Source organism: Vigna unguiculata, chromosome 1, assembly GCF_037176805.1.
Source record: "Vigna unguiculata cultivar grain cowpea cultivar isolate G323 ecotype 2 chromosome 1, ASM3717680v1, whole genome shotgun sequence".
Lineage (NCBI taxonomy): Eukaryota > Viridiplantae > Streptophyta > Magnoliopsida > Fabales > Fabaceae > Vigna > Vigna unguiculata.
Window position 1 is genome coordinate 37,356,599 of NC_140792.1, and position 26,188 is coordinate 37,382,786.

Sequence of the window (26,188 nt, forward strand, 5' to 3'; positions counted from 1 at the left end):
CTATAAATATTTAGTTTCAGTATAAATAAAATATTCAATGTTTTGGTAGTTTAATATTTTTTGTGAGTAAATTAAATCAAGAAGTTAACAAAATATTCAAGTTTAATACTTTTTGCAGTTAATGATCATAGTTAGTGAAAAATGTTAAACATCAGTGCTTATGTATATCATGCGAATATTGGTTGTTCCAAAAGAAAATTAATATTTGGCCAGATTACATACATGTGATGGTAAAATGTGATAATTAGAAGGTTTTGTTTTGGTTGATGATAAATCAATCCAAAGATGAATAAGATGGGTTTGTTGTTTGACATACTTCATTATCAATGTTTAGTCGTTACAACAAAATATTCTTAGTAGTTAATATTATTTATATTGTTGTCCAAAGAATATTGATGATGCATTAGATGTCTTGAGATGTGTTAAACCATTATTTAAATATATTTATAATTATTTATTTTTATGATGTGACATGGGTGTTTTACTTTTTTAATAATATTTGCTTTATTAGGAGTTAGTCACTTTTGTGGTTTATGTTTTATGTTTAAGTTTGTGTATGCCTACATTGTATTTATGCTTTCATAAACTAGCATGTTTGTCTCCTAAATTATTAAGCTTTCCAAGTTTATGCAAGGATCAAATGTGTTGGATTGATAGAAGACCAAGGAACAAACAACAAAACCCTAAGTTCAGCTCTGCACCTAGAGCTAAGCAACATTCGGATTTGGCTGGATTCAGCCCAACCGGATTAATCGAGGATATGGGTAATTTCGGACATCACACAAACGTAAGCCAGCCCACACTTCACCGGAAGAAGACAACACCTTTGTGTGATACGAAAGCGCAACACCTTCCAATGAGCACGAGGAATGAGCAAATTCTGAAGAAAAGAGGGAAGTTGTAGATAAAAGGTGAAGAGGTCGGGGGAAGAGAATATTATTTTTTTTATTCTTAAAGACATCATTTGTCCCAAGTTTCGTTTCTCTTTCTTCGATTTGGTCATATTTTTATGAAGGACAATGATATTTTGACAATTTTCTCTTATAATCTGATGTGACTTTTTTTATGTGTTAAAATATCATTTTATTTTTTTAAGTTAAAAAAATATTAATTTGTATAAATTATGATCAATTTGATTATTTTTTGTGACGACATTTAAATTGTTAACCAAAAGTGAGCAACGACAATCATGTGTCATTTCGTGATTTTTTTTATTTTTAAAATTTTTTAAAAAATTTTAAAAAACTGTTCACATCCAAGTCAACATTATGACACATGGCAGTGTCATATGTCAAGCAAGTGTCATTACCACATACAAAGTCAGTATTATTGTCACATATTTTATATTTAATTCATACAAATTTTCGTTAATTTTATTCAAACAAATTGAATTGAATTGTCTTTTATTCTAACAAACTAAACTGAATTTAGTGAACCGAACAACGATATGAACCAACTGTTATGAACCAAACATTTTTTCTAATTACACTTTTGAATCAAACTATATTAATTTTAATTTGGACTATACTATTTTAACCGAATTGTACTATATCAATATTGTTCATAAAGTGTTTTTAAAAATGATAATATTAATTTCAATTCACTGTCGTGCTAAATTTAAATGTATAGTCAAACTGATTAACAATACGAAGCAAAACTATTACATTTTATAAATTGTTTTCTACTTTTAATTTGTTTCATGTTTTCAAAGATTCGTATGAAAGTCAATTTCTCGAAGGAGTTGGCTCAAAATAACAAATCCAACCAGCAAAGTATATGTTCAAATGAATCGAGAACAAAAAGCTATACACAAAAAACAAAAACAAGAATAGTTATTTTCACCATCATATAAAATAAAAATCATATTAAAACGAGATAATAATTTTGTAAATTAAAAGGAAAAAAGAAAATATAATAGAAAAATACAAGTAAATATAGATTTAAGTTATATAAAATAAATATTAAATATGTTTGTACACCTAACACAATTTTTTCCATGATCAAGGTTCTAGTTAGAAGCTTTAACCTTTATTTATTTATTAATATATATATATATATATATATATATATATATATATATATATATATATATGTATATATATATATATATCCGAATTCAATTTTAACCATTTTTTCTAATATATAATATTATAAATAATCCATAGTTCAATATAAGTTGATACATTATATCAAGTTTTAATTTGTAATTTAATAACTTATAATATTTTTGTTGATATTGATATTTATTACATATTTTTTGTATCATACATATTAATATGTATGATAAGAAAATATACAATAAAAATTAACATCAACAAAAATATTATAAATTATTAAATCTTGAAGTCTACCAAAATAATAGTGCAAAAATATGAGCACTTAAGTTTTGTAGGAACATGTCTAAAACTAAATCTTAGAAGTACAAGATAGAGATTGTCCATCATCAAGCAACTTCCCATCATTAAATTTTTCTTTTTTCTTTCACCATGATATTTCCATCAACCAATGGAGAGTTTAAAATAGAAATTGAATCATCCAATCAACCATTAGGCTCCCTTCAATTGAAGTCAAAGTATACTAATAAAGATTGATAAGGAGTAAAAGATGCAAAGAGAACATTGTCCTTTAAAAGTTTCTTAAAAATCAAATTTAATTGAAAAGTATCACAACATTAAAATCGAAAATATTTTATTGCTTACAAAAGAGCAACAATACGTAACTATTTTATATGATTTCATCGACAAAAGCAAATGATTTTAAGCAAAGAAACAATTATATACATTCGTTTAAAAATTCAAAAGAGGAAATACCGACTAAAAGTATAAAACTCCTATCTATACATTCGTTTAAAAAATAAGAAAAGAAAATTAGAGTTGACTCAAAATGAAAAAAGTTGAATATAAAGCATCTATACTAAACAAACAAGTAAAACCTATATTACATAAATTATCTTTTAATTTATTTATTCATTTTATTTATACTTATCACAAGTTAATGCATTTTCATAAAAAAAAATAAAATAAAGAGAAAAATGGTCAGTTTTTGAACCAGAATAACCCTGTCCTAATATATAATTTTTTCTACCTCGAACAGAATTATTTCTCATAAAATATACCTAAAATTTACCAAAAGATACCATTTAACTAAATAAGTTAAACCAGACACGAATTAATTCATTTATCTAAAACTTTAAATTAAGTCAATAAGATAAAAATCACTTCAAATATTTTCTGTCGGAGCAAGAAGAAAAAAACATTTGTAACAGAAAAAAAGAAGTATGTATGTGCTCCGAAACATTATGAGAGTGCTCAAATTGGGCCGCACGAATATGACGGGTCGGTGTCGGGCACCCATTCTAAAACCCTCGCTCTTCGCACTCACTGCTCTTTGCTTTTGTCTTCCTTCTCCTAAAACCCTCACCTCTGTACTCCATAGTTAGGGATTTTCATTCTCCTCATCACTTCTTCAATGGCCACTCTTCTTCTCAGACACTCCTCTTCCACTTCTCGCCGCCTCTTCCCCTTAGCCTCTCAAATCCACTCTTCCGTATCTCGTTCTCCTCTCTCTACTCCCAATGACTCCACCTCCACCTCCTTCTATTCTTTCAATTCCAATCCATGGTGGAGATCCATGGCAACTTTCACCAGAACGTAACACTCTCGCTTTCTCTTTTTCGTCGCAAAATTTAAAATATACAAGTAACAGTAATCGTTATTAGTATGTCTTTTACTTGTTTTGTTCATCTTAGTGTTTGACTTTGCAGGAACCCTCACGTTAATGTCGGAACTATTGGACACGTGGATCATGGGAAGACCGCGCTAACTGCGACAATCACCAAGGTCTTGATTCACTCTTTGTTTAAATGTGTGTTGAGGTGGATGTTTTGGTGTTTATTACTCAATTAGGTTTGATCAGGTGCTTGCAGATGAAGGGAAGGCTAAGGCTGTGGCCTTTGATGAAATTGACAAGGCTCCTGAAGAGAAGAAGAGAGGAATCACCATTGCAACGGTATGGAATCGCACTCTTTTGGTCTTGCAATCAATTGTGTTGTTTTCTGTTGATATGTATGCTTGCTCTATATTTCGGTTTTCAGGCTCATGTGGAGTATGAGACTGCAAAACGACATTATGCGCATGTGGACTGCCCTGGACACGCGGATTATGTTAAAGTAAGCTTTCGAATTTGGTTTAGTTTCTCTAAGAATGTTTTTTTTTATTGGAGTTATCAATTGCCTAACGGAAGCTGGGTGGCTAAGTTTTGGCGAACAAATTGAAGCAATTTTACCTTGTATAATAGTTAATTGTGGAATTTAGCATATTTTGGTGCTTGTGTAGCCTGACCTTCTTTTCCAAATGAGATGGAAAATTTATGCTAGGAATTTGGAAGTAGATTAGTTTGTAACAAAATATATTTTATAGGTATTGATTACACTGTATATTGGCAACAGCTGCATTTGTCAGATTCCTATTTTCCATGAATGCTGGTGGGTTTAGCATTCCAGCTTGCCTTGATGTACTTACTAGATGGTTTATCTAATGGTTTTATTTAGTTTAAATAACAAATTAATTCTTGTTCACTGTATGCTTTATAATTGTCTGTTTTTTTTTTCAGAATATGATTACGGGAGCTGCCCAGATGGATGGTGGTATACTTGTTGTATCTGCACCTGATGGACCAATGCCTCAAACCAAGGAGCACATTCTTCTTGCTCGCCAAGTAGGTATTCTACTGATGTGGTTTGTATATATATACCTAGAACGTCTACACCTTTCTCCTTACTTCTAGATTGACATATTTTATCTTTAAATGTATTATGCAGGTTGGTGTGCCATCTCTTGTTTGCTTTCTAAATAAAGTTGAGGCTATTGATGATCCAGAGTTGTTAGAGCTTGTAGAAATGGAGTTACGTGGTAGGGTGTTTCTCTAAGGCTTCTCTTCTCTTGTCCATGCTCAGAAAATGAATAAACCTGCTTAAGTTTCTGTAATCTTTGTGTTTGCTAAAATGTGTTTTTATGATAATGTTTTTTGCAGAGCTACTGAGCTTCTACAAGTTCCCTGGGGATGAAATCCCGATCATTAGAGGTTCAGCGTTGTCTGCTTTACAGGGTACAATTGACGAGATTGGAAGACAGGCCATTCTAAAATTAATGGATGTTGTAGATGCATACATTCCTGACCCTGTTCGCCAACTTGACAAGCCCTTCCTAATGCCAATTGAAGATGTGTTCTCAATTCAGGTAAAAGGACCTGAACTTTATTTTTTGGGTTAATTTTTGAAGAAAGCAGATTCATTGAAGTAAAGATGGCCTCAGTTATAAAATTGTTACAATTTGTAATGTAAGTCTTGTGTTTTTATCATGTTCTATCACTTTCCATCTGCTCCAGTATAAACACCGTTTAGGTAACGACACTGTTTAAGAAGTACTATTTATTACTATTCTGTTTACGTTAAAATTGCTTTAAATTCCTTATATGCTCCTTCAGTTCACTCAAACTACAGCAATTATTGATGTGCTTAACATCATAAGCAGATGGGATTATGAACACTGGAGCATATGTGGAATAGATGTTTATAATACCGGTCATCTTTGTAACTGTGGTCACTTTAACAAATTCTTTCTTGTTCTTCTAAATCTCTAGTTAGGTGAAGGATAAAATTTCAAAATCTTAAATTTCAAATTCTTAATTCGGTCTAGGGTTTTTGAAGAATAAAAAAGGAAAGGAGGTAGCATTTGTTACGGCCTTGCTCTTTGTAATGATATGACGCAGTGGTAATTTAAATCTTAACATAGTGCTTTAAAAACTGTTGTCTCATATAATTGTTTTTTTTCCCTTAAAGAGAATATCAAAATTTCTATTTTCAACACTTAGTTCTCTCAAAATCTGCATTTGTTTCATTACATATATTGGATTGTATGGACATAAATAAATATGGGGGCAATGGTTTCCATCATTTCAGCTGCTTTATATTTTTCATTTGTGATGAAGGGACGTGGAACAGTTGCCACTGGCCGTGTTGAACAAGGCGTCATTAAAGTCGGTGAAGAAGTAGAGGTGTTAGGTCTAATGCAGGTATGTATGTTCATTGAGTCATTTCCTATATATAGCTGCCTTCTGATCCTTCCTGTTAATAAACTAATATTAATTATTCTTTCAATAAAAACACTACAGATTAATCAGAAACCTTTCATTAAAGACAAAACATCAATGTATATTAATTTCTTACAAACAAACAATAAACCAGTCGAAATTATTCCCCCCAAATAAACATTTCACATTTACTGTGTTTGAAATATAAAAAAATGTAAAGTATAATAATGCTTGCATGGCTTAGGATCTTATTTTCATGCAGTATATATAACAGAATATTGGATGGACCCACATGTCAAATCACTCTCTTTGAGGTTCCCTGGTTTATCAATGGTCACCGTCTGTTGAAGGAACCATACTTCCTCATGCTTGATGTACTTCTCAACTTCTTCTTCAAACTCTTGATAAAATTCGAAAACTGGTCGTTTAGGTTATCCCTAGCATTAGCCTCGTCATCATCTCGTAGTGGTACAGGTGTAACGTTGCTCTGCTCCCGACCGATGTGGGACACGGTTCTAAGTTTACCCTTGGCACGTCGAATGAAACTGTTGAAAGTTTCATTGTTATCAAGTGAGGTGTTATCTGAGTTCGCCGCACGACCATGTTGTCCCTTCCAAGCGCGTGTGGTCTCTACTGCTGGATTAGCAGCACGCCACCTCATCCTTGGATCATATCCAGCTTCACTTGAAGCAACTCTTGTTGCCTTTCCATGAACCTTTGAACATGATGAGTTCCTGTTCCATGATGCAGGTTGGTTTGAAAAGTGTTCGATGCAAGGTATATGGTTTCTCGACAAACTTGGTTAAGCTCAAATGATTATAAGTTGAGTTGGTGTAACTTGTTTTATAGTGTGTTATGAGGGTGTAAATGGAAGATTATGAACTAAAATAAGAAAGAAATAGTGACATGTTTTGAATAGGTATGTATATGAGGACTAATTGTTTTTCGTAGGAGCTATCCAGTTAAGATTCTGAACAGCGATTAAGAAGAGCTTTTTCTAATTTTCCACGGAATATAATGGTGTCAAACTCCAAAACAACCAAGTACTGATGTATATACAGTAACATTGAACCATGGCAAAAGTTGACGGCTTAGTCCTAATCTTCTCAAGGAAATAAAATAAAAGGAAGAGATTTTCTTTAAGTACTTGATAATTCTATGGTTAGTATTGTATACTGCTGTTTTAATTATCTGTTATTATCATAATAAAAAGCAAAAAAAATAAACATAAACATTTATCTCTTTCATCAAAAATCAGTATCTTCCTCTCCCACCCTCACAAACATGAGAGTTTTCCATGGAGCAGCTAGATGGTATCAGATTTCAAGAGGACCCTTCTTCAGAATTGGCGAAATAAACAAAAGTTTCAGTTGCAGCTTGCAAGAATCACGTCATTCCCATATATATAAGATGCTTATGTGGTTATGGGTAATTATTATTCGTGTGTCTTTATGTGGAAATTAAACAACTTATCGCACTTGTTGAATTTTAAATTACGATCAGAGAGTCAGAATGTAAGTGGCTCCTACCATACCAAACATTAAAACGAATATGTTTCTGGAATTTTATTTTTGCATGTTCATGGTGTAGTGTATCAACCGTAGTTAAATTTATCTCAATCTAACGTTGCTGGTTGAGTATTGCTTCCACATTTATCTCAGTTAATAGATAGTTTAACGTTGTCATGTTCTTTCACAAAAGACAGAAAGAGAGGGGGGGAAAGCGAGTCCAAGTCATGCATCTCGAAAGAAACAAAGTTCTAATTTTCAACTCACGCCAAAGATTTCTTCTTTCTTATACCATTTACTCTTCCCGGTTCCACCGCTGATTTATGTCACTACCACCATCTTTTAGAAAACAAACCATTATGTACCAAACTTGACACTTCTAGAACCAGTTATTTTGACTCAAATTCAAAATACTGGACCAGCTTTTATGATTCCCGTAAGTGTTTTTTTAAGGTGGGACGGTTGTTATTAGAGAGAACTTTGACTACACTAAGGTTCGAAACTACTTTATTACACCTAACAATCACATGCAAGAACTTATCTGCTTTTTCATAATGGTAATGGGGTTTTGAATTTACCACCATTAATAAAAGACTTGAAAATTAGTTCACTATGTAACCAAGTAGAGTTAACAATAAACTATACTTTGAAATGGCGTATTTTAGAGACTAGAAGAAAAAAAATTTCTTACGAATGTTACTGTATTATAGTTAATGGGCTCCCTATATTTAGAGAAGTAATATTTTTTTTTTATTATTATATTAAATTTATAATTTTAGAATTTATAATTAGTTGGTCATTTAATAAATTATTAAAGAATATATTATGTTTAAAGTATTACTTCTCTGAATAATTATTTTATTCATTTGATTTATTATTAAACTGATTTACCGTAAAAATAAAAATATATTTCAACTCTAACCTTTAATATCTAATAAATTATTATTTTAGTTCTTAAATACTATTATTAGTTTTTTAAATTTAAAATCTTCATACAAATCTCTAAAATGCTCGAATTCTATATTGAATCGATTTAACCCATGGTATGTATTTCTAAAGATTATTTTTAAAATTATTTGATTTTTAAAATAAATAGATAATTATTTCTTTTAATGTGTGTCCTTATACACATATGTTGTCTATTGTAATATTTATCTATTATAATATAACAACCCTGCAGAAGAGTGATACAAAATATCATGAGACGGACCTTCAAAGATAATGCATCAAAATTAATATACAAAATATGAACTCTTCTTTGATTGTTTTCAGGTTTAGCTGTTGAGTCAGGAAATCATAAGACGGGGCTGGAGGGCCACTGCAAGGTGACAAGATGAAACTGTCACAGCAAAGAATGGTCCATCTTGTAAGGGAAAGAGATTGTAAGAAGATTTGTTGCAGCTGCAGTTGAAGGGATTATATTTTGGCATTTTTTAGCTTAGTTCAAATACTACCAAATATATTCCAGTGATAAACAAGTGAAAGCAGTGATGCATACCTTTAGTCCCTCATTGAAAAGCCATTAAAAAAAAGCAGTCTTAAACGTTGACAATAAAGCAGCATAATAATGTCTCAATGGTTTCAACTTTAGAGTACCACCTAAGATTTACTAATGCAACCCACGTTCTTCTTGATTTTTTCTCTCTTAATAGTAGAAGGTGGAAGGGAGTAAAAGGAAACTCGATATCAATCCTACTTAGGCACATACAAATTTGACTAATCAAATTAACTTACATAATTCACAACATAGAAACAGTCTAATTAGTGCTCAGCGATTTAAAAGCTAAACAAGGGTGCTGGAAGATGAATACAGGCTAATTTTACAATTCAACATTGGAGCATATTCCAGCTGGGGAACAAGTCAACAAGATCAAGAAAAGTATACTCTGCATACCTCTTTAAAGGAGCAGTCAAAGTGGATTGCTTATTTTCGTGTGGATCTTCCAAGGTTCTTATGACCACCAAATTACCATGGGAAAGAAAGATGCATAATCAATAAACAGATACAATAAACGAGCCATCTTCATTACTACAATGAGACATTCCATGGTTATGCACAACACTATCTAAATAATTTCAGTATTAGAACCCTGTGGAAGAGTGAAAAAACAGAATTGAAGGTATGGTTATGCCTCCAGATAATGACCCTTGTATGCTACTAATAACTCCTCTGCATTTTCTCTGAACTGTGATATATACTTGTCCAAGAACATCTCCTCAGACAAGCACAACACATGAATATAACTGGGGACTTTCTTGCAGAGATTTTTTGATTTCAACAGTTGGAAGACTTTATATCGAGGAAGCACGCGATCCTCCATGCTGTACATTAAAATCTTAGGCTGGTGAATAAGGACTGACTTGGGCAGCATAACTGTATGCAAGAAGAATTTCATTCCAACTTTCAACTTCTTCTCTGATGTTCTAAACAAAGCCGGGGTTCTCTTGAACATTTTCAGGCCCTCATCCTTCGAAAAACCAAAACAATTAATTAGTTTCAACTTTCTCTCAAATGTTTTATCGCTCAAATAACTTAATGTATGAATTGCATGGACAAGCATTCTTGAATTTTCACGAAAACCCAAGTCTACAGCTCGAGAAACATTGTTTTCAATAGTAGACCGTTGTGCAACGAAAAGCCTTGGATGAAGTTTGAGTAGCAATGAAAGATGAGTCCCAAGAATGCCACAACTTTCCAGGAATACGACATTCTCCATAATTCTTTTGTACTTTGGGAGTATCCAGCCACATCTGTGCAAAACAAGAATAAAATCTTTCTGGTCGTAGACAATTTTCCTAATAGCTTCAACTGAGGGGACCAATGTTTTCTTCAAGCTATGAGTCAAAATGGAGGGATTCTTTTAAATGAAGCTGCATAACTCGTAACCCTGGAATCCAGACATCTGAAAGAGCTGAATTTTGGGTCTCAAGATTTTCTCAACGTTTGTAAACAGTATCTGGGGTATTTGACGAATCAGGGAGAGAATCTGGCTTTGGGAAAAGCCTATTTGTTTGAAGAAAATGAGCACTGATAAGGGGTTTTGAGGGAATCTGCAACCTAAAACACGTTTGGAGACATAAAGGGATTGGGTTCTCGAGAACTGCAAGTCGGAATTCAGGTAATCAATTAATGAAATGGTTTCGTTGAAGTGTAGGCAACGGCTTTTGGTTGAGAAAGAGAGGAAGAATGTCATAGACTGATAAGAGAATTGATTGAAAAGAGAAGATGAAACAGCATGGTGTGACTTGAGAGACTGCATTAGTTCTGTGATCGTAGATCGTAGATGAATGAATGCTTTGTTTAGAATCAACCAAAAAACAACGTATTTTTTAGGTTGTCTATTTCGAATTTGAAGTCACCAAACGTTGGCAGCCCTAATCAAGATAATCACCAAATCTGATTCTCAAGGGTTTCGAAGAACCCTAAATCCCTAATTTCTTTAACCTTTCGTCTCTCGCTTGGATTTCAAACCCTTCTTCTTCATTGAGCACGGCCAAATCACGATGAAGAAGACTGAACCCTTTCTTGAAGTTGCGTTCTCGTCGACGGTGGGTTGCTTCGCGGGGGTCTGTCTGGTCTGGTTTTTTGCAGGTACCGTGGTGGCTGTCACATTGGCGCAATCGACATCGATTTCTGTCACGGTGGCCTGCGGTTCTGTTTGGAATGGAGGTGGAGGATTCTCGCAATGTAGGTGTGTTCGCGTCTGGTTTCGCGTCTTCTCCGGGCAGCTTTTTTCGTCGCAGGTGGCTGCGTGGTGGCCGGCGCCGCAGTGATGGGGATTTTGCGTCAGAAAGTGCCCTCGTCGTTGATCTGATTCGCAGTGATTCTGCAACGCGTGGCTTCGTCAACGTGTGGTGGTTCGTCGTGGCAGCCTGGTTCCGCGAGACATCTGCTGGCTCTGGTTTCGTCGCAACGGAGGTGGCTCGCAACACCGATCTGGTTGTGTTCGCGTAGGTGGCTCGCGACGGCGGCGATCTGGTTCGGGACGGCGGCTTCGCAACCGGCAATTTGATTTTCCAGGCCCTTTTTTTGGCCGTCAATGGCTGTGGTTTGCTCTAAAGTGTGCCGGCAGAGATTCTGTTTAGGGGTTAGTTCATGCGCGTGGGAGAAGATAAAAACCTGATAAAATTTTTGTATTAAAATAAATACCTATAAATATTTAGTTTCAGTATAAATAAAATATTCAATGTTTTGGTAGTTTAATATTTTTTGTGAGTAAATTAAATCAAGAAGTTAACAAAATATTCAAGTTTAATACTTTTTGCAGTTAATGATCATAGTTAGTGAAAAATGTTAAACATCAGTGTTTATGTATATCATGCGAATATTGGTTGTTCCAAAAGAAAATTAATATTTGGCCAGATTACATACATGTGATGGTAAAATGTGATAATTAGAAGGTTTTGTTTTGGTTGATGATAAATCAATCCAATGATGAATAAGATGGGTTTGTTGTTTGACATACTTCATTATCAATGTTTAGTCGTTACAACAAAATATTCTTAGTAGTTAATATTATTTATATTGTTGTCCAAAGAATATTGATGATGCATTAGATGTCTTGAGATGTGTTAAACCATTATTTAAATATATTTATAATTATTTATTTTTATGATGTGACAGGGTGTTTTACTTTTTTAATAATATTTGCTTTATTAGGAGTTAGTCACTTTTGTGGTTTATGTTTTATGTTTAAGTTTGTGTATGCCTACATTGTATTTATGCTTTCATAAACTAGCATGTTTGTCTCCTAAATTATTAAGCTTTCCAAGTTTATGCAAGGATCAAATGTGTTGGATTGATAGAAGACCAAGGAACAAACAACAAAACCCTAAGTTCAGCTCTGCACCTAGAGCTAAGCAACATTCGGGTTTGGCTGGATTCAGCCCAACCGGATTAGTCGAGGATATGGGTAATTTCGGACATCACACAAACGTAAGCCAGCCCACACTTCACCGGAAGAAGACAACACCTTTGTGTGATAGGAAAGCGCAACACCTTCCAATGAGCACGAGGAATGAGCAAATTCTGAAGAAAAGAGGGAAGTTGTAGATAAAAGGTGAAGAGGTCGGGGGAAGAGAATATTATTTTTTTTATTCTTAAAGACATCATTTGTCCCAAGTTTCGTTTCTCTTTCTTCGATTTGGTCATATTTTTATGAAGGACAATGATATTTTGACAATTTTCTCTTATAATCTGATGTGACTTTTTTTATGTGTTAAAATATCATTTTATTTTTTTAAGTTAAAAAAATATTAATTTGTATAAATTATGATCAATTTGATTATTTTTTGTGACGACATTTAAATTGTTTATTGTTCCTGCAGAGAACAAATAAGAAGTCAGACATAAGAGTCACCTTACCATGTAGTCCGTTATCTCCTCAGTTGGCCTCTTCCCATTCGATAGATGTCGGCTTGAACCCAGGAGGGGTTACCTGCAGAAGAATCTCTGAAGCTCAAGTAAGTCAAAGCTCTCAGAGAGTCAAATCAGCAATTAATGAAAGCGTACCTTTAAATGATGGGGTCCACGTGTATTTATAGAGCATTTAATGATGTTTGACCATTTCATGGGCTGGGCCTTGACTTGGGCTCTAGCTTGGGCCCCAGCTTGGGCCATGAGTGGGCCTGGTCCTGAAACAGGTCTTAGGGGTCTATTGAAGATAGGGTATTGACGTTGGCTAACTTTCTAGACAAGTAGTCGGTTTCGGCCGGCTACCTGCCTAGATGGTTTGTACTGGTGGTGTCCGGGTACTAGATGGTATGTGGTTTTGACGTGTGTACTATTTACTTGATTGAGTTTTGGCTAGGTACGGTACACCAGTCCCCCAGCCTTGTCCGATATGGGTTGTCGGTCAAGGATGACATGTGTTGGTGAACTAGCAAAACCGGCTAGGTGTGATACATTAACCAAAAGTGAACAACGACAATCATGTGTCATTTTGTTATTTTTTTTATTTTTTAAATTTTTTAAAAAATTTTAAAAAATTGTTCACATCCAAGTCAACATTATGACACATGGCAGTGTCATATGTCAAGCAAGTGTCATTACCACATACAAAGTCAGTATTATTGTCACATATTTTATATTTAATTCATACAAATTTTCGTTAATTTTATTCAAACAAATTGAATTGAATTGTCTTTTATTCTAACAAACTAAACTGAATTTAGTGAACCGAACAACGATATGAACCAACTGTTATGAACCAAACATTTTTTCTAATTACACTTTTGAATCAAACTATATTAATTTTAATTTGGACTATACTATTTTAACCGAATTGTACTATATCAATATTGTTCATAAAGTGTTTTTAAAAATGATAATATTAATTTCAATTCACTGTCGTGCTAAATTTAAATGTATAGTCAAAGTGATTAACAATACGAAGCAAAACTATTACATTTTATAAATTGTTTTCTACTTTTAATTTGTTTCATGTTTTCAAAGATTCGTATGAAAGTCAATTTCTCGAAGGAATTGGCTCAAAATAACAAATCCAACCAGCAAAGTATATGTTCAAATGAATCGAGAACAAAAAGCTATACACAAAAAACAAAAACAAGAATAGTTATTTTCACCATCATATAAAATAAAAATCATATTAAAACGAGATAATAATTTTGTAAATTAAAAGGAAAAAAGAAAATATAATAGAAAAATACAGGTAAATATAGATTTAAGTTATATAAAATAAATATTAAATATGTTTGTACACCTAACACAATTTTTTGCATGATCAAGGTTCTAGTTAGAAGCTTTAACCTTTATTTATTTATTAATATATATATATATATATATATATATATATATATATATATATATCCGAATTCAATTTTAACCTTTTTTTCTAATATATAATATTATAAATAATCCATAGTTCAATATAAGTTGATACATTATATCAAGTTTTAATTTGTAATTTAATAACTTATAATATTTTTGTTGATATTGATATTTATTACATATTTTTTGTATCATACATATTAATATGTATGATAAGAAAATATACAATAAAAATTAACATCAACAAAAATATTATAAATTATTAAATCTTGAAGTCTACCAAAATAATAGTTCAAAAATATGAGCACTTAAGTTTTGTAGGAACATGTCTAAAACTAAATCTTAGAAGTACAAGATAGAGATTGTCCATCATCAAGCAACTTCCCATCATTAAATTTTTCTTTTTTCTTTCACCATGATATTTCCATCAACCAATGGAGAGTTTAAAATAGAAATTGAATCATCCAATCAACCATTAGGCTCCCTTCAATTGAAGTCAAAGTATAATAATAAAGATTGATAAGGAGTAAAAGATGCAAAGAGAACATTGTCCTTTAAAAGTTTCTTAAAAAACAAATTTAATTGAAAAGTATCACAACATTAAAATCGAAAATATTTTATTGCTTACAAAAGAGCAACAATACGTAACTATTTTATATGATTTCATTGACAAAAGCAAATGATTTTAAGCAAAGAAACAATTATATACATTCGTTTAAAAATTCAAAAGAGGAAATACCGACTAAAAGTATAAAACTCCTATCTATACATTCGTTTAAAAAATAAGAAAAGAAAATTAGAGTTGACTCAAAATGAAAAAAGTTGAATATAAAGCATCTATACTAAACAAACAAGTAAAACCTATATTACATTGAATATAAATAACAGTGCTTAATTACATAAATTATCTTTTAATTTATTTATTCATTTTATTTATACTTATCACAGGTTAATGCATTTTTATAAAAAAAATAAAATAAAGAGAAAAATGGTCAGTTTTTGAACCAGAATAACCCTGTCCTAATATATAATTTTTTCTACCTCGAACAGAATTATTTCTCATAAAGTATACCTAAAATTTACCAAAAGATACCATTTAACTAAATAAGTTAAACCAGACACGAATTAATTCATTTATCTAAAACTTTAAATTAAGTCAATAAGATAAAAATCACTTCAAATATTCTCTGTCGAAGCAAGAAGAAAAAAACATTTGTAACAGAAAAAAAGAAGTATGTATGTGCTACGAAACATTATGAGAGTGCTCGAATTGGGCCGCACGAATATGACAGGTCGGTGTCGGGCGCCCATTCTAAAACCCTCGCTCTTCGCACTCACTGCTCTTCGCTTTTGTCTTCCTTCTCCTAAAACCCTCGCCTCTGTACTCCATAGTTAGGGATTTTCATTCTCCTCATCACTTCTTCAATGGCCACTCTTCTTCTCAGACACTCCTCTTCCACTTCTCGCCGCCTCTTCCCCTTAGCCTCTCAAATCCACTCTTCCGTATCTCATTCTCCTCTCTCTACTCCCAGTGACTCCACCTCCACCTCCTTCTATTCTTTCAATTCCAATCCATGGTGGAGATCCATGGCAACTTTCACCAGAACGTAACACTCTCGCTTTCTCTTTTTCGTCGCAAAATTTAAAATATACAAGTAACAGTAATCGTTATTAGTATGTCTTTTACTTGTTTTGTTCATCTTATTGTTTGACTTTGCAGGAAGCCTCACGTTAATGTCGGAACTATTGGACACGTGGATCATGGGAAGACCACACTAACTGCGGCAATCACCAAGGTCTTGATTCACTCTTTGTTTAAATGTGTGTTGAGGTGGATGTTTTGGTGTTTATTACTCAATTAGGTTTGATCAGGTGCTTGCAGATGAAGGGAAGGCTAAGGCTGTGGCCTTTGATGAAATTGACAAGGCTCCTGAAGAGAAGAAGAGAGGAATCACCATTGCAACGGTATGGAATCGCACTCTTTTGGTCTTGCAATCGATTATGTTGTTTTCTGTTGATATGTATGCTTGCTCTATATTTCGGTTTTCAGGCTCATGTGGAGTATGAGACTGCAAAACGACATTATGCGCATGTGGACTGCCCTGGACACGCGGATTATGTTAAAGTAAGCTTTCGAATTTGGTTTAGTTTCTCTAAGAATTTTTTTTTTATTGGAGTTATCAATTGCCTAACGGAAGCTGGGTGGCTAAGTTGTGGCGAACAAATTTAAGCAATTTTACCTTGTATAATAGTTAATTGTGGAATTTAGCATATTTTGGTGCTTGTGTAGCCTGACCTTCTTTTCAAAATGAGATGGAAAATTTATGCTAGGAATTTGGAAGTAGATTAGTTTGTAACAAAATATATTTTATAGGTATTGATTACACTGTATATTGGCAACAGCTGCATTTGTCAGATTCCTATTTTCCATGAATGCTGGTGGGTTTAGCATTCCAGCTTGCCTTGATGTACTTACTAGATGGTTTATCTAATGGTTTTATTTAGTTTAAATAACAAATTAATTCTTGTTCACTGTATGCTTTATAATTGTCTGTTTTTTTTTTTCAGAATATGATTACGGGAGCTGCCCAGATGGATGGTGGTATACTTGTTGTATCTGCACCTGATGGACCAATGCCTCAAACCAAGGAGCACATTCTTCTTGCTCGCCAAGTAGGTATTCTACTGATGTGGTTTGTATATATATACCTAGAACGTCTACACCTTTCTCCTTACTTCTAGATTGACATATTTTATCGTTAAATGTATTATGCAGGTTGGTGTGCCATCTCTTGTTTGCTTTCTAAATAAAGTTGATGCTGTTGATGATCCAAAGTTGTTAGAGCTTGTAGAAATGGAGTTACGTGGTAGGGTGTTTCTCTAAGGCTTCTCTTCTCTTGTCCATGCTCAGAAAATGAATAAACCTGCTTAAGTTTCTGTAATCTTTGTGTTTGCTAAAATGTGTTTTTATGATAATGTTTTTTGCAGAGCTACTGAGCTTCCACAAGTTCCCTGGGGATGAAATCCCGATCATTAGAGGTTCAGCGTTGTCTACTTTACAGGGTACAAATGACGAGATTGGAAGACAGGCCATTCTAAAATTAATGGATGTTGTAGATGCATACATTCCTGACCCTGTTCGCCAACTTGACAAGCCCTTCCTATGCCAATTGAAGATGTGTTCTCAATTCAGGTAAAAGGACCTGAACTTTATTTTTTGGGTTAATTTTTGAAGAAAGCAGATTCATTGAAGTAAAGATGGCCTCAGTTATAAAATTGTTACAATTTGTAATGTAAGTCTTGTGTTTTTATCATGTTCTATCACTTTCCATCTGCTCCAGTATAAACACCGTTTAGGTAACGACACTGTTTAAGAAGTACTATTTATTACTATTCTGTTTACGTTAAAATTGCTTTAAATTCCTTATATGCTCCTTCAGTTCACTCAAACTACAGCAATTATTGATGTGCTTAACATCATAAGCAGATGGGATTATGAACACTGGAGCATATGTGGAATAGATGTTTATAATACCGGTCATCTTTGTAACTGTGGTCACTTTAACAAATTCTTTCTTGTTCTTCTAAATCTCTAGTTAGGTGAAGGATAAAATTTCAAAATCTTAAATTTCAAATTCTTAATTCGGTCTAGGGTTTTTGAAGAATAAAAAAGGAAAGGAGGTAGCATTTGTTACGGCCTTGCTCTTTGTAATGATATGACGCAGTGGTAATTTAAATCTTAACATAGTGCTTTAAAAACTGTTGTCTCATATAATTGTTTTTTTTTCCTTAAAGAGAATATCAAAATTTCTATTTTCAACACTTAGTTCTCTCAAAATCTGCATTTGTTTCATTACATATATTGGATTGTATGGACATAAATAAATATGGGGGCAATGGTTTCCATCATTTCAGCTGCTTTATATTTTTCATTTGTGATGAAGGGACGTGGAACAGTTGCCACTGGCCGTGTTGAACAAGGCGTCATTAAAGTCGGTGAAGAAGTAGAGGTGTTGGGTCTAATGCAGGTATGTATGTTCATTGAGTCATTTCCTATATATAGCTGCCCTCTGATCCTTCCTGTTAATAAACTGATATTAATTATTCTTTCAATAAAAACACTACAGATTAATCAGAAACCTTTCATTAAAGACAAAACATCAATGTATATTAATTTCTTACAAACAAAAAATAAACCAGTCGAAATTATTCCCCCCAAATAAACATTTCACATTTACTGTGCTTGAAATAGAAAAAAATGTAAAGTATAATAATGCTTCCATGGCTTAGGATCTTATTTTCATGCAGTATATATAACAGAATATTGGATGGACCCACATGTCAAATCACTCTCTTTGAGGTTCCCTGGTTTATCAATGGTCACCGTCTGTTGAAGGAACCATGCTTCCTCATGCTTGATGTACTTCTCAACTTCTTCTTCGAACTCTTGATAAAATTCGAAAACTGGTCGTTTAGGTTATCCCTAGCATTAGCCTCGTCGTCATCTCGTAGTGGTACAGGTGTAACGTTGCTCTGCTCCCGACCGATGTGGGACACGGTTCTAAGTTTACCCTTGGCACGTCGAATGAAACTGTTGAAAGTTTCATCGTTATCAAGTGAGGTGTTATCTGAGTTCGCCGCACGACCATGTTGTCCCTTCCAAGCGCGTGTGGTCTCTACTGCTGGATTAGCAGCACGCCACCTCATCCTTGGATCATATCCAGCTTCACTTGAAGCAACTCTTGTTGCCTTTCCATGAACCTTTGAACATGATGAGTTCCTGTTCCATGATGCAGGTTGGTTAGAAAAGTGTTCGATGCAAGGTATATGGTTTCTCGACAAACTTGGTTAAGCTCAAATGATTATAAGTTGAGTTGGTGTAACTTGTTTTATAGTGTGTTATGAGGGTGTAAATGGAAGATTATGAACTAAAATAAGAAAGAAATAGTGACATGTTTTGAATAGGTATGTGTATGAGGACTAATTGTTTTTCGTAGGAGCTATCCAGTTAAGATTCTGAACAGCGATTAAGAAGAGCTTTTTCTAATTTTCCACAAAATATAATGGTGTCAAACTCCAAAACAACGAAGTACTGATGTATATACAGTAACATTGAACCATGGCAAAAGTTGACGGCTTAGTCCTAATCTTCTCAAGGAAATAAAATAAAAGGAAGAGATTTTCTTTAAGTACTTGATAATTCTATGGTTAGTATTGTATACTGCTGTTTTAATTATCTCTTATTATCATAATAAAAAGCAAAAAAAATAAACATAAACATTTATCTCTTTCATCAAAAATCAGTATCTTCCTCTCCCACCCTCACAAACATGAGAGTTTTCCATGGAGCAGCTAGATGGTATCAGATTCCAAGAGGACCCTTATTCAGAATTGGCGAAATAAACAAAAGTTTCAGTTGCAGCTTGCAAGAATCACGTCATTCCCATATATATAAGATGCTTATGGGGTTATGGGTAATTATTATTCGTGTGTCTTTATGTGGAAATTAAACAACTCATCGCACTTGTTGAATTTTAAATTACGATCAGAGAGCCAGAATGTAAGTGGCTCCTACCATACCAAACATTAAAACGAATATGCTTCTGGAATTTTATTTTTGCATGTTCATGGTGTAGTGTATCAACCGTAGTTAAATTTATCTCAATCTAACATTGCTGGTTGAGTATTGCTTCCACATTTATCTCAGTTAATAGATAGTTTAATGTTGTCATGTTCTTTCACAAAAGACAGAAAGAGAGGGGGGGAAAGCGAGTCCAAGTCATGCAGCTCGAAAGAAACAAAGTTCTAATTTTCAACTCACGCCAAAGATTTCTTCTTTCTTATACCATTTACTCTTCCCGGTTCCACCGCTGATTTATGTCACTACCACCATCTTTTAGAAAACAAACCATTATGTACCAAACTTGACACTTCTAGAACCAGTTATTTTGACTCAAATTCAAAATACTGGACCAGCTTTTATGATTCTCGTAAGTGTTTTTTTAAGGTGGGACGGTTGTTATTAGAGAGAACTTTGACTACACTAAGGTTCGAAACTACTTTATTACACCTAACAATCACATGCAAGAACTTATCTGCTTTTTCATAATGGTAATGGGGTTTTGAATTTACCACCATTAATAAAAGACTTGAAAATTAGTTCACTATGTAACCAAGTAGAGTTAACAATAAACTATACTTTGAAATGGTGTATTTTAGAGACTAGAAGAAAAAAAATTTCTTGCGAATGTTACTGTATTATAGTTAATGGGCTCCCTATATTTAGAGAAGTAATATTTTTTTTTGTTTTATTATTATATTAAATTTATAATTTTAGAATTTATAATTAGTTGGTCATTTAATAAATTATTAAAGAATATATTATGTTTAAAGTATTACTTCTCTGAATAATTATTTTATTCATTTGATTTATTATTAAACTGATTTACCGTAAAAATAAAAATATATTTCAACTCTAACCTTTAATATCTAATAAATTATTATTTTAGTTCTTAAATACTATTATTAGTTTTTTAAATTTAAAATCTTCATACAAATCTCTAAAATGCTCGAATTCTATATTGAATCGATTTAACCCACGATATGTATTTCTAAAGATTATTTTTAAAATTATTTGATTTTTAAAATAAATAGATAATTATTTCTTTTAATGTATGTCCTTATACACATATGTTGTCTATTGTAATATTTATCTATTATAATATAACAACCCTGCAGAAGAGTGATACAAAATATCATGAGACGGACCTTCAAAGATAATGCATCAGAATTAATATACAAAATATGAACTCTTCTTTGATTGTTTTCAGGTTTAGCTGTTGAGTCAGGACATCATAAGACGGGGCTGGAGGGCCACTGCAAGGTGACAAGATGAAACTGTCACAGCAAAGAATGGTCCATCTTGTAAGGGAAAGAGATTGTAAGAAGATTTGTTGCAGCTGCAGTTGAAGGGATTATATTTTGGCATTTTTTAGCTTAGTTCAAATACTACCAAATATATTCCAGTGATAAACAAGTGAAAGCAGTGATGCATACCTTTAGTCCCTCATTGAAAAGCCATTAAAAAAAAGCAGTCTTAAACGTTGACAATAAAGCAGCATAATAATGTCTCAATGGTTTCAACTTTCAAGTACCACCTAAGATTTACTAATGCAACCCACGTTCTTCTTGATTTTTTCTCTCTTAATAGTAGAAGGTGGAAGGGAGTAAAAGGAAACTCGATATCAATCCTACTTACGCACATACAAATTTGACTAATCAAATTAACTTACATAATTCACAACATCGAAACAGTCTAATTAATGCTCAGCGATTTAAAAGCTAAACAAGGGTGCTGGAAGATGAATACAGGCTAATTTTACAATTCAACGTTGGAGCATATCCCAGTTGGGGAACAAGTCAACAAGATCAAGAAAAGTATACTCTGCATACCTCTTTAAAGGAGCAGTCAAAGTGGATTGCTTATTTTCGTGTGGATCTTCCAAGGTTCTTATGACCACCAAATTACCATGGGAAAGAAAGATGCATAATCAATAAACAGATACAATAAACGAGCCATCTTCATTACTACAATGAGACATTCCATGGTTATGCACAACACTATCTAAATAATTTCAGTATTAGAACCCTGTGGAAGAGTGAAAAAACAGAATTGAAGGTATGGTTATGCCTCCAGATAATGACCCTTGTATGCTACTAATAACTCCTCTGCATTTTCTCTGAACTGTGATATATACTTGTCCAAGAACATCTCCTCAGACAAGCACAACACATGAATATAACTGGGGACTTTCTTGCAGAGATTTTTTGATTTCAACAGTTGGAAGACTTTATATCGAGGAAGCACGCGATCCTCCATGTTGTACATTAAAATCTTAGGCTGGTGAATAAGGACTGACTTGGGCAGCATAACTGTATGCAAGAAGAATTTCATTCCAACTTTCAACTTCTTCTCTGATGTTCTAAACAAAGTCGGAGTTCTCTTGAACATTTGCAGGCCCTCATCCTTCGAAAAACCAAAACAATTAATTAGTTTCAACTTTCTCTCAAATGTTTTATCGCTCAAACAACTTAATGTATGAATTGCATGGACAAGCATTCTTGAATTTTCACGGAAACCCAAGTCTACAGCTCGAGAAACATTGTTTTCAATAGTAGACCGCTGTGCAACGAAAAGCCTTGGATGAAGTTTGAGTAGCAATGAAAGATGAGTCCCAAGAATGCCACAACTCTCCAAGAAGATGACATTCTCCATAATTCTTTTGTACTTTGGGAGTATCCAACCACATCTGTGCAAAACAAGAATAAAATCTTTCTGGTCGTAGACAATTTTCCTAATAGCTTCAATTGAGGGGACCAATGTTTTCTTCAAGCTATGAGTCAAAATGGAGGGATTCTTTGAAATGAAGCTGCATAACTCGTAACCCTGGAATCCAGACATCTGAAAGAGCTGAATTTTGGATCTCAAGATTTTCTCAACGTTTGTAAACAGTATCTGGGGTCTTTTGACGAATCAGGAAGAGAATCTGGCTTTGCGAAAAGCCTATTTGTTTGAAGAAAATGAGCACTGATAAGGGGTTTTGAGGGAATCTGCACCCTGAAACACGTTTGGAGACATAAAGGGATTGGGTTCTGGAGAACTGCAAGTCGGAATTCAGGTAATCAATTATTGAAGTGGTTTCGTTGAAGTGTAGGCAGCAGCTTTTGGTTGAGAAAGAGAGGAAGAATGTCATAGACTGATAAGAGAATTGATTGAAAAGAGAAGATGAAACAGCATGGTGTGACTTGAGAGACTGCATTAGTTCTGTGATCGTAGATGAATGAATGCTTTGTTTAGAATCAACCAAAAAACAACGTATTTTTTAGGTTGTCTATTTCGAATTTGAAGTCACCAAACGTTGGCAGCCCTAATCAAGATAATCCCCAAATCTTATTCTCAAGGGTTTCGAAGAACCCTAAATCCCCAATTTCTTTAACCTTTCGTCTCTCGCTTGGATTTCAAACCCTTCTTCTTCATTGAGCACGGCCAAATCTCGATGAAGAAGACTGAACCCTTTCTTGAAGTTGCGTTCTCATCGACGGTGGGTTGCTTCGCGGGGGTCTATCTAGTCTGGTTTTTTGTAGGTACCGTGGTGGCTGTCACATTGGCGCAATCGACATCAATTTCTGTCACGGTGGCCTGCGGTTCTGTTTGGAACGGAGGTGGAGGATTCTCGCAATGTAGGTGTGTTCGCGTCTGGTTTCGCGTCTTCTCCGGGCAGCTTTTTTCATCGCAGGTGGCTGCGTGGTAGCCGGCGCCGCAGTGATGGGGATTTCACGTCAGAAAGTGCCCTCGTCGTCGATCTGATTCGCAGTGGTTCTGCAACGCGTGGCTTCGTCAACGTGTGGTGGTTCGTCGTGGCAGCCTGGTTTCGCGAGACATCTGCTGGCTCTGGTTTCGTCGCAGCGGAGGTGGCTCGCAACACCGATCTGGTTGTGTTCGCGTAGGTGGCTCGCGACGGTGGCGATCTGGTTCGGGACGGCGGCTTCGCAACCGGCAATTTGATTTTCCAGGCCCTTTTTTTGGCCGTCAATGGCTGTGGTTTGCTCTAAAGTGTGCCGGCAGAGATTCCGTTTAGGGGTTAGTTCATGCGCGTGGGAGAAGATAAAAACCTGATAAAATTTTTTGTATTAAAATAAATACCTATAAATATTTAGTTTCAGTATAAATAAAATATTCAATGTTTTGGTAGTTTAATATTTTTTGTGAGTAAATTAAATCAAGAAGTTAACAAAATATTCAAGTTTAATACTTTTTGCAGTTAATGATCATAGTTAGTGAAAAATGTTAAACATCAGTGTTTGTGTATATCATGCGAATATTGGTTGTTCCAAAAGAAAATTAATATTAGGCCAGATTACATACATGTGATGGTAAAATGTGATAATTAGAAGGTTTTGTTTTGGTTGATGATAAATCAATTCAAAGATGAATAAGATGGGTTTGTTGTTTGACATACTTCATTATCAATGTTTAGTCGTTACAACAAAATATTCTTAGTAGTTAATATGATTTATATTGTTGTCCAAAGAATATTGATGATGCATTAGATGTCTTGAGATGTGTTAAACCATTATTTAAATATATTTATAATTATTTATTTTTATGATGTGACATGGGTGTTTTACTTTTTTAATAATATTTGCTTTATTAGGAGTTAGTCACTTTTGTGGTTTATGTTTTATGTTTAAGTTTGTGTATGCCTACATTGTATTTATGCTTTCATAAACTAGCATGTTTGTCTCCTAAATTATTAAGCTTTCCAAGTTTATGCAAGGATCAAATGTGTTGGATTGATAGAAGACCAAGGAACAAACAACAAAACCCTAAGTTCAGCTCTGCACCTAGAGCTAAGCAACATTCGGGTTTGGCTGGATTCAGCCCAACCGGATTAATCGAGGATATGGGTAATTTCGGACATCACACAAACGTAAGCCAGCCCACACTTCACCGGAAGAAGACAACACCTTTGTGTGATAGGAAAGCGCAACACCTTCCAATGAGCACGAGGAATGAGCAAATTCTGAAGAAAAGAGGGAAGTTGTAGATAAAAGGTGAAGAGGTCGGGGGAAGAGAATATTATTTTTTTTATTCTTAAAGACATCATTTGTCCCAAGTTTCGTTTCTCTTTCTTCGATTTGGTCATATTTTTATGAAGGACAATGATATTTTGACAATTTTCTCTTATAATCTGATGTGACTTTTTTTATGTGTTAAAATATTTGTATAAATTATGATCAATTTGATTATTTTTTGTGACGACATTTAAATTGTTAACCAAAAGTGAACAACGACAATCATGTGTCATTTCGTTATTTTTTTTATTTTTAAAATTTTTTAAAAAATTTTAAAAAATTGTTCACATCCAAGTCAACATTATGACACATGGCAGTGTCATATGTCAAGCAAGTGTCATTACCACATACAAAGTCAGTATTATTGTCACATATTTTATATTTAATTCATACAAATTTTCGTTAATTTTATTCAAACAAATTGAATTGAATTGTCTTTTATTCTAACAAACTAAACTGCATTTAGTGAACCGAACAACGATATGAACCAACTGTTATGAACCAAACATTTTTTCTAATTACACTTTTGAATCAAACTATATTAATTTTAATTTGGACTATACTATTTTAACCGAATTGTACTATATCAATATTGTTCATAAAGTGTTTTTAAAAATGATAATATTAATTTCAATTCACTGTTGTGCTAAATTTAAATGTATAGTCAAAGTGATTAACAATACGAAGAAAAACTATTACATTTTATAAATTGTTTTCTACTTTTAATTTGTTTCATGTTTTCAAAGATTCGTATGAAAGTCAATTTCTCGGAGGAATTGGCTCAAAATAACAAATCCAACCAGCAAAGTATATGTTCAAATGAATCGAGAACAAAAAGCTATACACAAAAAACAAAAACAAGAATAGTTATTTTCACCATCATATAAAATAAAAATCATATTAAAACGAGATAATAATTTTGTAAATTAAAAGGAAAAAAGAAAATATAATAGAAAAATACAGGTAAATATAGATTTAAGTTATATAAAATAAATATTAAATATGTTTGTACACCTAACACAATTTTTTGCATGATCAAGGTTCTGGTTAGAAGCTTTAACCTTTATTTATTTATTAATATATATATATATATATATATATATCCGAATTCAATTTTAACCATTTTTTCTAATATATAATATTATAAATAATCCATAGTTCAATA

The 26,188-nt window shown here is 33.4% G+C and overlaps 2 protein-coding genes and 2 pseudogenes across 2 annotated transcripts; 2 read left to right on the forward strand and 2 right to left on the reverse strand.

Moving 5' to 3' along the window:
• Positions 1–3,468: 3,468 nt before the first annotated feature.
• Positions 3,469–6,906, forward strand: LOC114172443 (elongation factor Tu, mitochondrial-like). The gene is made up of 9 exons (XM_085666820.1): positions 3,469–3,650; positions 3,764–3,839; positions 3,916–4,008; positions 4,094–4,168; positions 4,612–4,716; positions 4,820–4,910; positions 5,032–5,237; positions 5,989–6,072; positions 6,841–6,906. The coding sequence occupies exons 1-9, from the start codon at positions 3,469–3,471 to the stop codon at positions 6,904–6,906; spliced, it is 978 nt and encodes a 325-aa protein (XP_085522946.1).
• A 2,818-nt stretch (positions 6,907–9,724) lies between these two features.
• On the reverse strand, positions 9,725–10,315 carry LOC146888948 (uncharacterized). Its single transcript, XM_085666821.1, has one exon. The coding sequence runs from the start codon at positions 10,313–10,315 to the stop codon at positions 9,725–9,727; it is 591 nt and encodes a 196-aa protein (XP_085522947.1).
• A 5,498-nt stretch (positions 10,316–15,813) lies between these two features.
• Positions 15,814–19,147, forward strand: LOC146888949 (elongation factor Tu, mitochondrial-like; annotated as a pseudogene).
• A 2,925-nt stretch (positions 19,148–22,072) lies between these two features.
• Positions 22,073–23,207, reverse strand: LOC146888950 (transcription termination factor MTERF8, chloroplastic-like; annotated as a pseudogene).
• Between the last annotated feature and the right edge of the window lie 2,981 nt (positions 23,208–26,188).

Coding starts and splice junctions, on each gene's coding strand:
- LOC114172443 (XM_085666820.1), top strand. CDS start 3,469: ATGGCCACTCTTCTTCTCAGACACTCCTCTTCCACTTCTCGCCGCCTC. Junction 3,651..3,763: donor ATGGCAACTTTCACCAGAAC/GTAACACTCTCG, acceptor TTGACTTTGCAG/GAACCCTCACGTTAATGTCG. Junction 4,169..4,611: donor GACACGCGGATTATGTTAAA/GTAAGCTTTCGA, acceptor TTTTTTTTTCAG/AATATGATTACGGGAGCTGC.
- LOC146888948 (XM_085666821.1), bottom strand. CDS start 10,315: ATGGAGAATGTCGTATTCCTGGAAAGTTGTGGCATTCTTGGGACTCAT.